Source organism: Hyalella azteca, unplaced genomic scaffold (assembly GCF_000764305.2).
Source record: "Hyalella azteca isolate HAZT.00-mixed unplaced genomic scaffold, Hazt_2.0.2 contig10327, whole genome shotgun sequence".
Lineage (NCBI taxonomy): Eukaryota > Metazoa > Arthropoda > Malacostraca > Amphipoda > Hyalellidae > Hyalella > Hyalella azteca.
In genome coordinates, this window is record NW_025940371.1 from 18,742 (window position 1) to 34,572 (window position 15,831).

A 15,831-nucleotide genomic window follows, 5' to 3' on the forward strand; every position below is an offset into this window, starting at 1 on the left:
AAATTGAACTTTTTGAAGACGTTGTCCTTGGATGATGATCAAATTAAAAACCTGGGAACCTCAACCGTTGAACAAAGTAATTCCCTGTTGTGGCACGAAGAGAGAAGAAAGAGGCTGACGGCATCAAACTTCGGTCTTGTATGTAAACTGAGAAAAAGTACGAACAAGGATGCTGTAGCCTGCAGGCTGGTGAATAATACAACNAAAGGAAAAGAATCGGCGACAGGCCACATCAGGCCTACACTTCAGCGCCGAGATCAATATGTTATGTTATGTTATGTTATATGTTCCGTTCTTTTCAAGTTTTGGCTGTTGTCTGCCGAAAAAATTTGCACTTTTAAATCTGCACTAAATGATCATTTCAAGGGTCCCTGTTGAATGATCATTTGCGGGGTGGCTCTTGACTGATCATTTGTGGGATGCATTTCGACTGATCATTTGAAGGGTTCTTGTTGACTGGTCATTCGACGGAATCCTGCTGCATGCCTGCCCTTTCGGCGCATTTCTGTTGACCGATCATTTGAGGGATGCATTTTGACTGATCATATCGGATTAATTATTGGTAAAAGTTGATTTTATGCTCCCAGTTGTGATAACAAGAATGTTAGCAAACACCAGTGATTTTCAGGTGACGTCACTCACAGCTCTTGTTGCACTGCAGGGCACGAGCAGCTGCTGCAGGCTGCTGCTGCTGCTGCTCCTGGTAGCCGCGGCAACCGCAGCTGCAGGTGAACAATCTTCTACAGTCGCAGTTGAGTCTGAGTCTCCAGATGCGGTTCCTTATGGTTAATATGAATTGAATTCAAATAACTGTCATAACATTGCTCCGAACTTTAATTTCTTTCTCCGCATAACTGTTTTTCCCTCGGTAACAGCATTGTTATCATCGGTAATGCGTACGTAACTGCAATACATTCCAATGGTAATCCCTTCCCCCACTCCTCTCATTCAGTAAAATCTTAGTAAAACTAAACAATCGCTCAGGGATGAGCTCATATGCAGTCCGCCTAAAAACCTTCAATAACTCTGTTATTGCATTCTGTACTGAAGTGTTCCAGTGAATAGTCTGGAAATAGGTAAAGTCAGCTAAAATTGAGTGCAAGTAACAATTGATTGAAAAAAACTGAGTACAGCCATTAAAAATTGAGTGCTGGTAACAATTGATTGAGGAGAAATTTATTACGATTTAACTCTGTTGACTCATTCTATACTGAAATGTCCTGGGAATAGTCTGGAATCAAGTAAAGTTAGTAAAAAGTTAGTGAGAGTATCAATTGATTGAGAAATATGGCAGCCAAAGTCTGTGTTAGTAAACCTGCCGGAGAATGTCTGGAATGCAACAAATGTAATTTTGGACCATTGGCAATAAGATGTAACACATGCAGGCAATTGTATCACTTCGAATGTTCACTACTTCCAGGATACCAACTTACAAGATATTTAAAAACGAGAACATCATTCATGTGTAGAAAATGCGTTATGAACGAGGGGTGGGCGAAAGAAGCCATGGAGAGTGTACAAGCAGTTCAAGCGTTCGAGAGAAGAAGGCCTATCATGAATGGGCCTCTGTTCGACTAAGACGCGGCTACCCTCAACTCCCCTCACTCTCTCAACTTCCCTCACTCCCTCTACTCCCTCTTTCCCTCACTGCTGCCCGACATAGTACTCCGCCTATCCTAACCCTTGACCGCCGTGATACGCCTCACCATATCCTCTTGACCGCCGTGATACCCTCACGTCACACCGGATAGATTCTGCTGCCAAACTCAAAACATCAGAAAAAATTACACGGTTGAAAATAATCAGTCTTGTGAATGGCGAATCTATCGTATTCAGAGGAACAGGGCAGATCCAAAAATTACCGCAAAGGCCAGCACAACCTACCGGAGTGAAGAAGAACAAAAAGTACTCGATATTCGGTGCAGCAATTTTTTTTGGCCTACAGACGGAAGCAGATTAGATTCAACAAATGCAGCAGCTGCTGACATTGCACGAACAACAGCAAAAATCACAGCAACAAATGCAACAACTGTTGAGCCAGAGACCGCTGGCAGAGCAGTGTTACAGCAACTAAGAACGCAAGGAAGGGAAGAGTCTAGCATCATGATAGCCAATATAAAGGGGCTATTTCCGAAAAAAAAGCGCCGCAAGATCGGCGTACTCAGAGAAATTGCTGAGACAGAAGAAATAATCATGCTTGCCCTAACAGAGTCCCACCTAAGAGAGGATATCCAAGATGGAGAAATCCAGATGAAAGACTTTCAACATTACCTAGCAGACCGAAAAGAAGGGAGGAGAAAAGGAGGCGATATAGTATAACTCAGAAACTCCCTAGCGGCAAAGATAGTCCCCTGTATTTAGGCTCCAATGGATATGTGGAACATGTAATACTATACATCTCCCATCTCCAACTGTGCATAGCCATCATATACTGATCGCCTGACTGCCCGCCGGAAAAATTCAATGAAACTCTCAAGATAACAGAGGTGGCCAACTTAGGTGAACTTCCAAATATTGTGGTTGCGGGAGATTTTAATCTTCCTCACATGCGATGGCTACACTTTGACTGTTTAGAACGGCGCAGAGATCAGTACAGAAACCAGGCAACACAAGTACTTCGATTCGCTACGGAGCACTTGCTAAGTCAACAGGTGCTGGTACCAACAAGAGAACATAATATCCTGGATCTATTCTTCACCAGCAATGAAGAACTGGTTGCTGATATTCGTGTTGAGGAGACCACACTATCAGACCATCGACTAATGGTGGTCGAGACAACAATTGAGAGGGGAAGCCAGCCAAGACCTACATCTCGAGAGGGGCTAGCTGGGCTAAATTTTCATCATCGGAGAACAGACTGGGAAGCCACTGGGAACGAACTCCTCGAAATTTACTGGAGATCTGAGTTCCTGGAGTTTAACGCCGAAGCAATGTGCAACAAGCTGTGCGAAGTTTTACTGCAGGTATGCGTGCGTCACACGCCGGGAAAAACGACCCTCAAAACGGCACATAATTCCGAGGGACAGACGGATCTTCATGAAGAAACGAGCAAGCTTAAACAACCAGATAATGCCCGCCTTCAGGAATATGGAAAGGCGGAGGCTGGAACATCTAAGGTAGAAAATTGAGGAACCTGAACGGCAGTTACAGGACTCACACGAGGCCGAGCAACAAGTTGCGGAGGCGCTACTCACTTCGCCTGATTGGAGGCGCAACTCTCTTCGCCTGATAAGGGTTTTTTGGGGTTTTGCGTTGAGTGTCTGCCATTCGAGAGAATCCCAAATATTTCTACAAATATGCCCAGTCAAAGGCCAAAATTAGAACCTCAGTGGGGCCTCTGAAAAATAACGATGTCCTTATTGGAGACGACCAGGGCATGTGCGAACTTCTGGGAGCGCTGTTTGAAAAAGTATTCAGCGAACCCCGATACTCATGACAGGAGAACAAAACTGGAGTCATTCAAGAACTTCCAAGGGGGCGGGAGCTGATGAACATTGAGTTTGAAAAGCCGGATAGAGAGAGGAGTTTCCACGAATTATCGACGTATTCGGCTCACGTGCCAGATGGGGTCTCTGCAGTGCTACTGAAAAAATGTGTCGGTACACTAAAGGTCCCACTGACTTTGCTCTGGAAAACATCATTGAGAGAAGGAAATGTTCCAAGAGACCTAAAACTAGGGCTAATAAAGGAGGTACAAAGGAGGTGCGAGACACAAAGGAGGTGCGAGAGACAATCTACAAAGGAGGTGCGAGAGACAATCCCCAAAATTACAGGCCAGTTACATTAACATCACACGTAATCAAAGTATTTGAGAAGGTTGTTGACAGAAGGTTGGTGCAGTACATAAAGGAGGCAAACCTTTTCAACAGAAGACAACACGGTTTTAGACGAAAGCGTTGCTTATGCTGCTTGTCTCAGTTACTGGAGCATCACCACCAAATCCTGGCCATGCTGGAGAAGGGGGCCGGGATGAACGTGGTGTATTTGACTTCACGAAAGCGTTTGACAAAGTTGACCATGGAGTGCTCTTCAGAAAATTAATATTGCTGGGGGTCGGAGGTGAATTGCTGGCATGGATCCACAGCTTCTTAACAGAAAGACTACAAGCTGTCGTTGTAGGAGGCTCGAGATCGAGTGAGGCTAGGGTAAAGAGTGGAGCACCACAGGGAACGGCACTCGGCTGTATCCTCTTCCTCAATCACATCGCCGACATAGATGTGGCAGTGAACCACGCCTCTGCATCGTCATTCGCGGACGAAACCAGGATACTAATGACCATAACGGACAGGAGAGACTGCGAAAGGTTGCAAGAAGACCTCGCTGCCATATATGACTGGGCCCAAGTGAACAACATGCAGTTCAACGGGACCAAGTTTGAGGTTATGAGATACAGAGGTAGTGGAAGAGCGGGTATATGGAGCACCGCTACCTAGCACCTGACAACTCGGAAATCGAAGAGAAACGAATCGTTCACGATCTAGGAGTGTTGATGAATACTCAGGTAAATTTTGGTGATCTCATAATAGCAATAACCGCAAGATGTAGGCGACAAATGGGGTGGATCTGGCGAACGTTCAAGACAAGAGAAGCGGAACCAATGATCAACACTCTTTAGAGCCCTTGTAATACCAATCCTTGAATACTGCTGCCATCTCTGGACCTCGTTCACACTCGGCGCAGTGCGGCAACTGGAAGGGGTCCAGCGAACCTTCACTTCCAGGATCAGAGGAAGAGTTCAGATCAGAGAGAGTTGAAGTTCCAGGATGGAAGAGTTGAACTACTGGAAGAGGTTAAGGTGCCTGGGTCTGTACTCACTGCAGAGGAGACGGGAGAGGCATGTCATTCTGTACACATGGAAGATATTAACCGGAAGGGCGCCAAACTTCGAGAGCGAGACCTTCACGATTGAGACACATCGCAACGAGAGAAGGGGGAGACCGTGCAAGGCTAATACTAAGGAAACAGGCTATTGAACGATATATACGCCCAAAAGAATTCATCCTATCCTCGATATAAATCAACTTTTTTTAAAAATTAATTAAATTAATGGTATCAATAATTAAAAAATAATAAAACAGAACAAGCACTTGCTGAACACGAAAAAATTAATACACACATTAGAATTTTTAAATTAGGTTCTGAAAATTCTTTACCGCATTACTTGTGATTGCAGACGTGTGTCGCTCTGATCAGTTCAAGTGCGCCAACGGTCGCTGCATACGCGACGTGCTGCGGTGCGACGGAGGCAACGATTGTGGTCACGACAGCGACGACAGCGACGAGCGCGACTGTGAGTTGACTGATGAGTCGAACTCTTCCGCGCAATTCTACTGTCGGTATTTCGATTTAATATGAGGATCTGCTTGCGCTCTTAATATTAAGTTATTTCTTGAATATAAATGAATAATTCCTTGGCTGCAGTCAATTGTAACATTTCACTATTGAATTGTTTCAATGTTTCGCAAGCATGCTATGACTGAAGTTGAGTTGTCGAGTTTAACCTCTTTTGGGGCCTAATTTTCTTTCCATATGAAGTTTTGACCCGCTGAAACCATTGCACATTGAAACTTTTCCACCACTCCTGATGCGGTATTATAAACACATACATCACCTTCTTATCCCATATATATTATTACTCGCCTCGCGTTCAAGAAACTCGATCACCCTGCATAAAAGTAGTTTTTTACATTAATTTGTTAGCCTGAAATTCACGGCTTCTTTAATTTATCGCAGGCTGCAAAGGTGACCACTTCGTATGTGGCGACGGCAGATGCATCCACAAGCGTAATGAATGCGACGGCTGGACCCACTGCGGGGACTGGAGTGATGAGAAGCATTGTGAGTACACGGTTGATGTAATGAGTCAGTAAGTGTGTGTATCATTACATCATGAGTCGGCGTAGGTATCAAATAAATATGATGGCTAAGTGTGTGTAATGATCTTGCGTGCCGAGGTTCAAATAAAATTGGCTTTATGAATCATTTATATTAATTAATGCTGAAATAGTCGCACGAACATATGAATATAAGATTAAAATTAACATGTGACAAATACTGTGTATCATGTTAAGTCATTGAGGTAACTTAATGCCTCGCTGTTTACGTGTCGGGGCACTTATTGTGTCACTATCATTGGTAATGATATTATCATTACCGGTAATAATAATATCATTACCTGCAATTAACGCCCCTTCAATGTCAAGGTATTGGCCTGACGTGCCCAATGATTTAAAATAAGTTTTATTTAATTATATCAATGTTCTATCGTTGGTAAATCACCGGAACATCTTCTGTTGGTCCAAGGGTTCATAGTTTGTCCGAATAGATGCAGGATCATTGAGAGGCGCGTATTCTAAAGTATATTAAGAACTAGATAGGAATACAGGATGAAGCTGGGTGGTAAGTTACACAAGGTAGTTTAGTATTGGTGGTTACAAACGACGATCAGGAGGACGCCGGAGTCAGGCGACGTCCAGTGGACGCTATAAAAATGGTTATGACTACCATTTTACAAATGGTTATGACTACCGCCTAAGACTGGCGGTTGGTTTGATGAGCTTATATACGCGGAGACCCGCGAATAGTGACATCACAGAAGGTGACGTAAGAGAGACTAATGACATCATAGGAATACAACCTGACACGTCCCCCCTGGAAGGAAGAAGTGCCCTCGCTTCATTAATTAAGGAGCAAAACTAATACGTAGGATTTCTACGAATTTCTTAACAATAATCACAACTCTCAATCCCAACAGAATGAGTTATCGATATCTTATTTCATCATTCATTAAATTAGGCCAATCAAGGTCCAATAAATTTTGATTCGATAGGTGACCATCGTTTTAATTATTTAGTGTCTACTATTATTACTTCACTTCAACTTCAGAGCTTTAGCTCAGTACGCAATCAAAAGAGAAGCTGTCAGAACAACAATAGTATGAATTTACGAGGACTATTAGGTTTAACGCTAATATGGCTGGTACTAAGCCAAAAAGACATGGTATCTCTGAAGGAGATCTAATACACACCAACAGATACAAGCAAAGACAATAATCGCAGTCATAGCCTCTTGCTCTTCTTTCTTGATGACGGTGTCGCTCGGAAGGTGTCCAGTCCACGCAGGTAAGGAGGGTAAGGGTTAGCTTACTTAAGAGGCCAGTGGAGCGGCCGCCAGGCGCGTTAATCCCTATGAGGGTTATTAACAATGAAGGCAACCAATAACTCTCCTCCTAAATAAGATACAAGTCTGAAATTTGGAATGGTGATCTGGCTAATTATTTTCAATTAACGAAAAGTAAGATATATTATGTAAACTATGTATTATTACTTTTATCACGAACAAAAATTTTAAACCATATGAAGATCGTAAAATGAGCGAATTTTTCTAGCGCGACAACATTTTCTAACATTTTCGCGACACAAGGTAATTAACTATTTATTCTTCATTGATCTCTACACAAAGCATTTTTGAATCATTCTCTTAGCATTAGATATTAGTCGACATTATTAGTGGTGAGTGAAGATTCCGTAGATTTAAGCAAGACCTGACCCATTGTCGTACCGGGTGTTGGCGCAGCCTACTCTCTGGCAATAAATCTTCTGTCGTTCAAGGTAAACATTCCTTCTTCCCTCCCTCTTCTCTTCGCAGTTCCTTTCGATCAGCTTTCAAAGCCCTTGTCTGAAGCTGCGGAGTCTTTTAACGGGTCTAAACTAACAATGCACGTTTCCATGCATCGTCAATAATATGAAAATGTTGTTAAGGTGATCGTAAATGAGCATCATGCGTTAGGATGATTACGAAGAGTTAATCGAAATAATGTTTTAAAATATGAAGAGAATGAATGCATAAACGGCACAATTTAATATAAAATTTCCCATTTGCTACCACACGAACGATTATTTTAATGCAAATTATTGAATTAAATGAGCTAGAATATAGCATATTGAATTCTAAACACATATGGTACTATGCAATCATGGGAGCATTCATGCCGATCTTGAAATTTTAAATGTCAGAAATTCATTACAAACTGCTAAGAAATGTATTTAAGTTCATATCATTCTACTTCTGTAAAAAAATTTCATGATTAAAAGGAGCCCTCAACAATACTTTGCCATCGCTTAATAATTTTTTAATATTAATGTCAGACTCGGCCCACTGACTTACTGTCATACTGAATTACTGATTCAAATTATTATTATTGTGATTGTAATAGGATGATTCATATGATAATGAAAGAGTAAAATCTAGATATATAATTTTTAAAGCTACGATGCGTGTTCCCATGAACAGAGTTCTGAATTAATGAAGGCTTTATTCAGAGCGGTTTCCTTTCCACTTCGATTTTTGTTGTAATGGATTCTTCCTTCCAAATAAAATGGAGGTCGCGCTAAAATTTTTGTACAGATTACGAAGAGATAATCGTAATTATGTTTTAAGATATGAAGAGAATGAATGCATAAACAGCACAATTTATTATTAAGTTGTCATTTATTACAACATGAACGATCATATTATTTCAAATAATTGTATCCATCTAAATTTTGTATTCCTGACAGTCGTTTCACCATCGCTTGATTGTCGTACAGTACTTTAAAAGGGCCACGGGATGCCAATTAGTCAGTTGGCGCTTCAAGAGGGACCTCCCTCTTCCCTTGCCCTTTTCCTTCAATCTCCTCCCAGAAGTGTTTCTAGGATGGAGATTTTAAAGGGCTCAGACGTTTGAATAACAAACTTTTGTTGTTAGTTTGTCAGTGGCGATACTAGTGAGAACATGCGGTTCTCTCGTAAGCAACTTAAAAGTCCGAGGCTGTGTCTCTCATCAAAACGGATTAATAAAGGACTCCAATTGAAAAGATGGAGGTAAGATTCATAACATTCGATACTCGTATTGAAAAATATGTGAATAACCTGATGATTGTTACAATTTATTGCTACAAGCACTGAAAATTCACATAATAATTTCAGTTTACTTTTAATGTGCATTAAAACGTAATTGTAAATGGTTGCTTTCGTGCTCCATATTATATTTTTATTGTTAGATGTAAAATTTTTCCCCTTTGTTTGGTTTGCAGAAAACAGCAACAGCTTCTGAAAAGTCTACAAAATACCTTCACAAGCAAAAGTATCGTCGAAAATATTGATCAAACATTAAATTCAAACCTCGATGAAAACACCAAGAAAAACGTAATGATGGAACCATGCGACGTGGATGTTGCGAATGATCACTTTTCTACAAATAATGATATCCTAGGGCAATTTGAAAAAACGCTAGAGACGTTATCTGGAAGGAGGATCTTTGATGTGAAAACGCTATTTACGGATGTGTGTAGAATGGCACTGCATAATACTAACACGTGCTCATTCTACAATTTTATTTTCGTAAAAGAAATACGAAAAGGACTCTCCGGAAGTTTTGAATTTCAGTGTTCAATGTGTAAATTGAAAATGAGAATATGAAGTGAGGAAGAAAAAGATGAACACGGAATGCATTCAGCCAACTACTCTGCGGTATCTGGTGCCCTTTCAATAGAAATTGGCAAAACCCAGACAGCAGAGTTTTTAGGTGCACTTGGCATTCCTTTTCTTTCTCAAAAGACATTTCATAAATATGAAAAACGTGTCAGTAAGCTATGGTCGGAAACAGCGGTGGATAACATGAAAATGGCCGCTGAAGAAGAAAAAGAACTGGCAAGAATTAGAATTACCAGCAGCAGTACATTGTACATGGTTAGTGATTACAGTATAAGCTTTCATTTTCACTGGCGTTTTTCTAACCTTTTCACTGCTTTTTAGGCACCAATAATTTTAAACTGCTACACTGTTGCTTTTTTTAACGTTTCAAGATTAACATTCTACACTCAAATGGACCATAGGCATGAATGTAGAGTGGCATTCTGTGTTTGGGTGTGGAAGGAGGAGCGAGGAGTAGGGTTTAAAGTACCATCCTGTCAACGGACGACCAAAAAAGACTGCCAATTTCTGCCAGGTTCACAACACAAGCTTGTTTACAAATGTGGTGGATAGATGGTGACAAGAGAGTGAGCTCGGAGGGGAAAACAGATACCCTTATACCCTTACCTATCGAATTTCTGTGGAGGCTGAGGTGACAACCAAATCAACAAACTGCCTGAAAATCTCTCCATAATTTTACCATATTTTATGATTTGAAATTTCTCGCACTTAATATTGCGATTGATGTTTATGGAAGGACTTCAAATTAAATATCGAATAAAATCATTACAAACTAATCCGTTTGCAGCTAGTAAATAAACTATGGTGTAGCAGAAGACGCTATGCAATCCATATGACGCTATTCATCTTGTGCAATGTAGCACAAGACGCTATGCAAATTTTATACGCACAACACGCTATTGGAGCATTCATGTTGATGTGAAAATTTTCATTGTCATAAATTCCTTACATTGGGTTAGGGAATTTGCTTTACTTGCATACCATTTAATTCCTGTAAAAATTTTTAAAATTGACAGAAGTAGCCTAAAACAGTAATAAAGGAATATTTGGAGGTTGTTTTTGCACAGCTCTTGGCAGAATTTTTACAGCACAGCGCGACAATGTGGTAAGACGATGCCACTTGTATTGTGTACAGTACACAAAAGAGCCATACCTGAGAGCATGAGCATCTCTTACAACCTGTGTTGGGGCGACGATCACCGACTGAGAGACTAAGAAAACAAAAGGCAATTGATGAATGTGGAGGCGAGGAGGGAGTTGAGGTGAGCCCCCAGGGGCTTGAAAGAAGGGATAAATTCCTCAATACTCCTGTTTTATTTACCCATTGGCTGAAATTGGCTGAATATATCGCATTTATTATTACAGGGATGAGACAATATTTGCACTGGATTTATCCGTGTTTGTTGTCATATAAGACCTGTTGACATGGTATGATTGTGTGAACCTATTTGAGGGTTTGAGGGTACCTTCACCCTAACCCCCACATCGGCTGTGAGGCTGAAACCACTGAACGTTGTTTGTTTATAATTGTAGCGGGTAGGGGAGGGGATCAGTATGAGCGTGGAGGGGAGAGGAGGCGTTCGATTATTCTAGATGATTATGAACACTCATAATTATAAAATGAAAGCAATAATAATTGAATAATACCACAATCATATAAGCAAAAAAAATTCGAGAATTAATTAATCTCGGGCGCAAATCGTTAGTATCATAACAACGATAACGTTATTTCATCTCAGTAATCGCAGAACAAGTTTTCTTCTGTAAAGAGGTACTTATTGAATCGAATTTCTTCACTATCGCGATTCATTATTAAAAAACGATTGCTAGTCATTCGTGATCTTAATCGTAGTTAGATCGTCATTTTGATCGTGAGTTTGATCGTGAGATCGATGAAGCTTTGGACTATGAGTCGCTTTCTCGGGCAAGGCTCTCATCAGTTTAAGGTTATAGGTTAATGGATTCTGTAATGAAATTTCCTCGAACCGCATAAGCACGTATGCTATTGCGTCGACTTTTCACTAAACACGTTTCCATTAATTCCAGTATGCACGTAATCGTCATTTAAGCAATGGTATTCACTATTTGATACTTATCCTTATGTGAATAATCCTCTTAGTGCATATATTAAATGGAATTAACAATTTTTACATTGATCATAAATTGTCATATTCTTACTTTTTAATTTATTCGACAATCATTATATGCTTTGAATCTTTATAGAATTGAGCTACGCGAATTTAACACGGTAATAATTACACCAGAAGAACATTCTTAAGGACATCTTATTTATTTTATGCATTCTTGCATGCAGCAGTTAAGCTATTATTTAATTACTTTTCGTTATATTCTTTTATAAAAATTGACATTTTACATCCATCATTTAACGTCAAACCTTATTACACTGTTCTTGCATTAAATCCATTGCGTGAATACGTACAATCTTTTGTAACGTAATATTCGCTTGCAACGTTATTGTTCTGTTATAAGAGTACAGAGATTATAACTGTACATTATACTTTCTTGGAGAAAATTATGGTAACATTATTAATGTTAAGTCAAGGGAATTCTTTCCAATATACGGAATATTATCCGGAATTCTATTGTATTGAATTCAATAACGTGACTTATTCCTGTGAAAACGTCATTAAAAACATGAGCAAATAAGCAATTGTAAGGGATTGCTCGTTAATATCGAATCAATCGTTTCTCTCTCTATTTCTGAGCATATGTGCGTTGCTCAGATCTCTGCCGTCGTTCAGTACACAGCACGTGGCCTTGGTCTCTGATCTTTGTGTGCACGTCTCGCACGCACATAAATTTTACGTACAGGCGCGGTTTCGCTTACAGTGTCAATGCTACTACTTTAGCTTAATATCGCTGCTCGTCATTTCACCGTTATTTATATTTAATTTCTACATATTTGCAGCTTTTCACGGTTATTTAAAATTGACGTTAAAATGTTATCGTATATAAGAAATTCAACATCTGCGTTCGACATTAATATTTGAACATATTAAATGAACATTAGTAACGTTCATCAATGGATGTTATTTTATCAATCATACTCGCACTGCCATGTTCCCTTAATTCTCAGATAACTCTATTGAGTCAAATCTCCATAAAGAGCGGTTTTCATCGCATAATTCAGAAACTTGCTTAGACATTAATGTAATGATAATTAGCCCGTCAATTATATCAAATTAACGTTTGTAGTCATGCTAACATCAAAAAAACATCAAAGCTCATCTCTAAAATCCCCAAAATCTTCACATCTTCAATATTCACTAGAGCTAGATAAATTGGTACACAGATATTTCGTAGTCACCTAAATTATCAATCAATCTCATTTTCGTCTTCTAGCATTTTATTATGAAAGAGCGAACATATAATCCACCTGTATTGAAAAATATTGTTAGCCTTTTAGTATTACATGGTTAGTTACTAATCGCATGTAATTACAGCTTCATATTCATTATTTTAAATAACTTCATCTTCCATTACTTTAGAACTCGTCAGTTCTTTAAACAAAGTTATAGTATCAGCATGAAGTTTATTTTTAAGAGCGGCGTTTTAGTTAGAATTTCTAACCTCACAGGATTATATTTTCATCTCACATATTTACGAGTGAAGGGAAGGGCCTTACTGCTTTCTTAGAACTTTAATGTTCTTCATCAGAGGTAATTTAAATATAACGATTGGAATCGTTGTTCTCAGTGAACGTGACGAGTGCTCACTGACATACACGCGATGGTCGTCAATCATCACAGTACACTCTCATCCCACCGATTTAACAAATTTACGCTGTGATTTTTATTGCTCAACATTTAATAAAATTCTACGTTATACGTAAGAATATGTTAGTTACGTTGGCAACGTATTTAGCCAAATTGCCAATATTGAGGCCAGCTGCATTATAAAGCATTCACGCATAATTAGTGCGGTTCTGAAGTTTTAAACCTGTGGAATACATTTATTAGCATTTCTAGGATAATTCTACGACGAATATCGTTTATGACATACTCAACTTCCGGGCAGTGTCTATGTTCATGCCGTCTGGAGTTGGTGTGTAGCCGTCCCTTGAATTCTTCATGGGTCCGTAGTATGGTCCGTTTTATAGGCACCATGATGATAGCGCTGATATCCTCCGCGACTGCGGGTTTTGAATCTTCGACCCCCGAACACGATCTCGTCGGTATCAGCCGCGAGCGTAGTCCCATCTGGTGGTTTAGGCGACAATCGTATCGATGTCCGTCTCTTCTTTACGTTTCATATTGCGCATTTCACGAGTAATTTGTCGACTATTTCGTTTTACGGTCCCTCATTGTTCGGTGACCGGAGCTTTAATTTTTCTTCGCTCTTTCTTTTTGCTGCTGTGACGATAGTCGTCTTCAGAGATGTATGCAGAATATTTATATACACATCGCTTCAGTTATGAAGACGTAATTGTGAAGACCTCCGTTGCTAAAATATAGCCATCATTATTATCCATCAAGATATCTACCCAGTTAAAATTTGGAGCCGAGACCGGCGCCGGGTTTAGCCGGGCTGGTCGCGCTTTAGCAGGATGGAGCCGTGAAACTATAACCGAGTGTGGGCCACGACGCGGAGGATCTGCGTTCGATTCTCGGAGCTGCCGTCGACGTTTTCAGATAGTTCATAGCGGTGAGTAGTTTGATGTGTATATATCCTCGATAATTAAATGTGATAGTTTCTAAATACCGTTGTTAATGTCAATACGATATGAATGTCAAAAACCAATGCCAATACAGTGATCTCAGAGAGAGAAGGAAAAAATTTTTAAATCGTTGACAAACGGTAACGCGTAACTGCGCATACACTGCCAGAGCCGCCCCAGAGCAGGCGTTGGGCTGGTTTGAGCAGGCGGTGCTCAGTAAGGGCTGCGTACGTGACGGCAGGACAGAGCACACCTGGGCAGGTACTCAGAAGCTAATTAGCGCTGATACGCGGCTGGCGATATCGTCTCTAAAGCGGACATTTCTGCTCTATCGCGGCTCTGTCGCGTCCCTACGTCGGCTCTGCAGCCGGCGACGGCCTGCTCTATTCCCTGCCCTAAATTTTAACTGGGTAAGCAGATTCTACTTCGTCATAACATATGTAATCGATTGTGATGATGTACCCGCATTTTACACAGGGGTGCATCACTAGCTGTTTACCACGTAGATTTATCGACGACGCTGTAGTAAACTACACTTGTGGAGTTGGCGCTTGTGCCATTTTGTTCGAAGTTTTCACTGATTTCCTTTTCATTGGAAAATCACTGCGATATTGCTCTGGAGCTTTTCTTCGTTGAACTGTTCGTCGAAACCCATTTGTTTCGCTATCAAAGTTCTCTACACTCTCTGTATTATTCACTTTAACTTTATTCAAAGTCACTTTCCACTGCCACTTTATAACACGGTCGGGCACCAATTGTCAAGGTATTGGCCTGACGTGCCCAATGATTTATAATGAGTTATATTTAATTATATCAATATTCTATCGTTGGATAATCACAGGAACATCTTCTTACGGTCCAAGGGTTCTTAGTTTGTCCGAATAGAGGCAGGATCATTGAGAGGCGTGTATTCTAAAGTACAATATATTAGGAACTAGATAGGAATACAGGATGGAGCTGGGTGGTAAGTTACACAAGGTAGTTTGGTATTGGTGGTTACTAACGACGATTAGGAGAACGCCGGAGTCAGGCGACGTCCGGTGGACGCTACAAAAATGGTTAGGACTACCATTTTTATGACTACCGCCTAAGACTGGCGGTTGGTTTGATGAGCTTATATACGCGGAGACCCGCGAATATTGACATCACAGAAGGTTACGTAAGAGAGACTAATGACATTATAGGAATACAACCTGACAGCAATCCCAAATAAAGTGTTAAAATATTTTCAGATCCTAATTGAAAAACACACCACATCACGAGTCGGTAATGAATGATATTATCATTCAACGGTAATGATTTCATCATCATTATCATCGGTAATGCGTGCGTAACTGCACTACATTCCATGGTAATCCCTTCCCCCTCTCCTCTCATTCAATAAAATCTTATTAAATCTAAACAATCGCTCAGGGATGAGCTCATATCCCAGTTAAAATTTAGGGCAGGGAATAGAGCAGGCCGTCGCCGGCTGCAGAGCCGACGTAGAGACGCGACAGAGCAGCGATAGAGCAGAAATGTCCGCTTTAGAGACGATATCGCCAGCCGCGTATCAGCGCTAATTAGCTTCTGAGTACCTGCCCAGGTGTGCTCTGTCCTGCCGTCACGCAGCCCTTACTGAGCACCGCCTGCTCAAACCTGCCCAACGCCTGCTCTGGGGCGGCTCTGGCAGAGTACGC

General features: G+C 40.6%; 1 protein-coding gene across 1 annotated transcript in view; it reads left to right on the forward strand.

Moving 5' to 3' along the window:
• LOC108673492 (atrial natriuretic peptide-converting enzyme) overlaps positions 1 to 15,831 on the forward strand; it is a gene marked incomplete at its 3' end in the record, with an annotated part of 42,945 nt that overhangs the window by 16,986 nt on the left and 10,128 nt on the right. Inside the window, exons 2-4 of the mRNA XM_018161334.2 lie at positions 662 to 728; positions 5,174 to 5,290; positions 5,734 to 5,838. Of these exons, the coding sequence (XP_018016823.1) occupies positions 662 to 728; positions 5,174 to 5,290; positions 5,734 to 5,838 (289 nt within the window). The remainder of the gene's footprint in view (positions 1 to 661; positions 729 to 5,173; positions 5,291 to 5,733; positions 5,839 to 15,831) is intronic.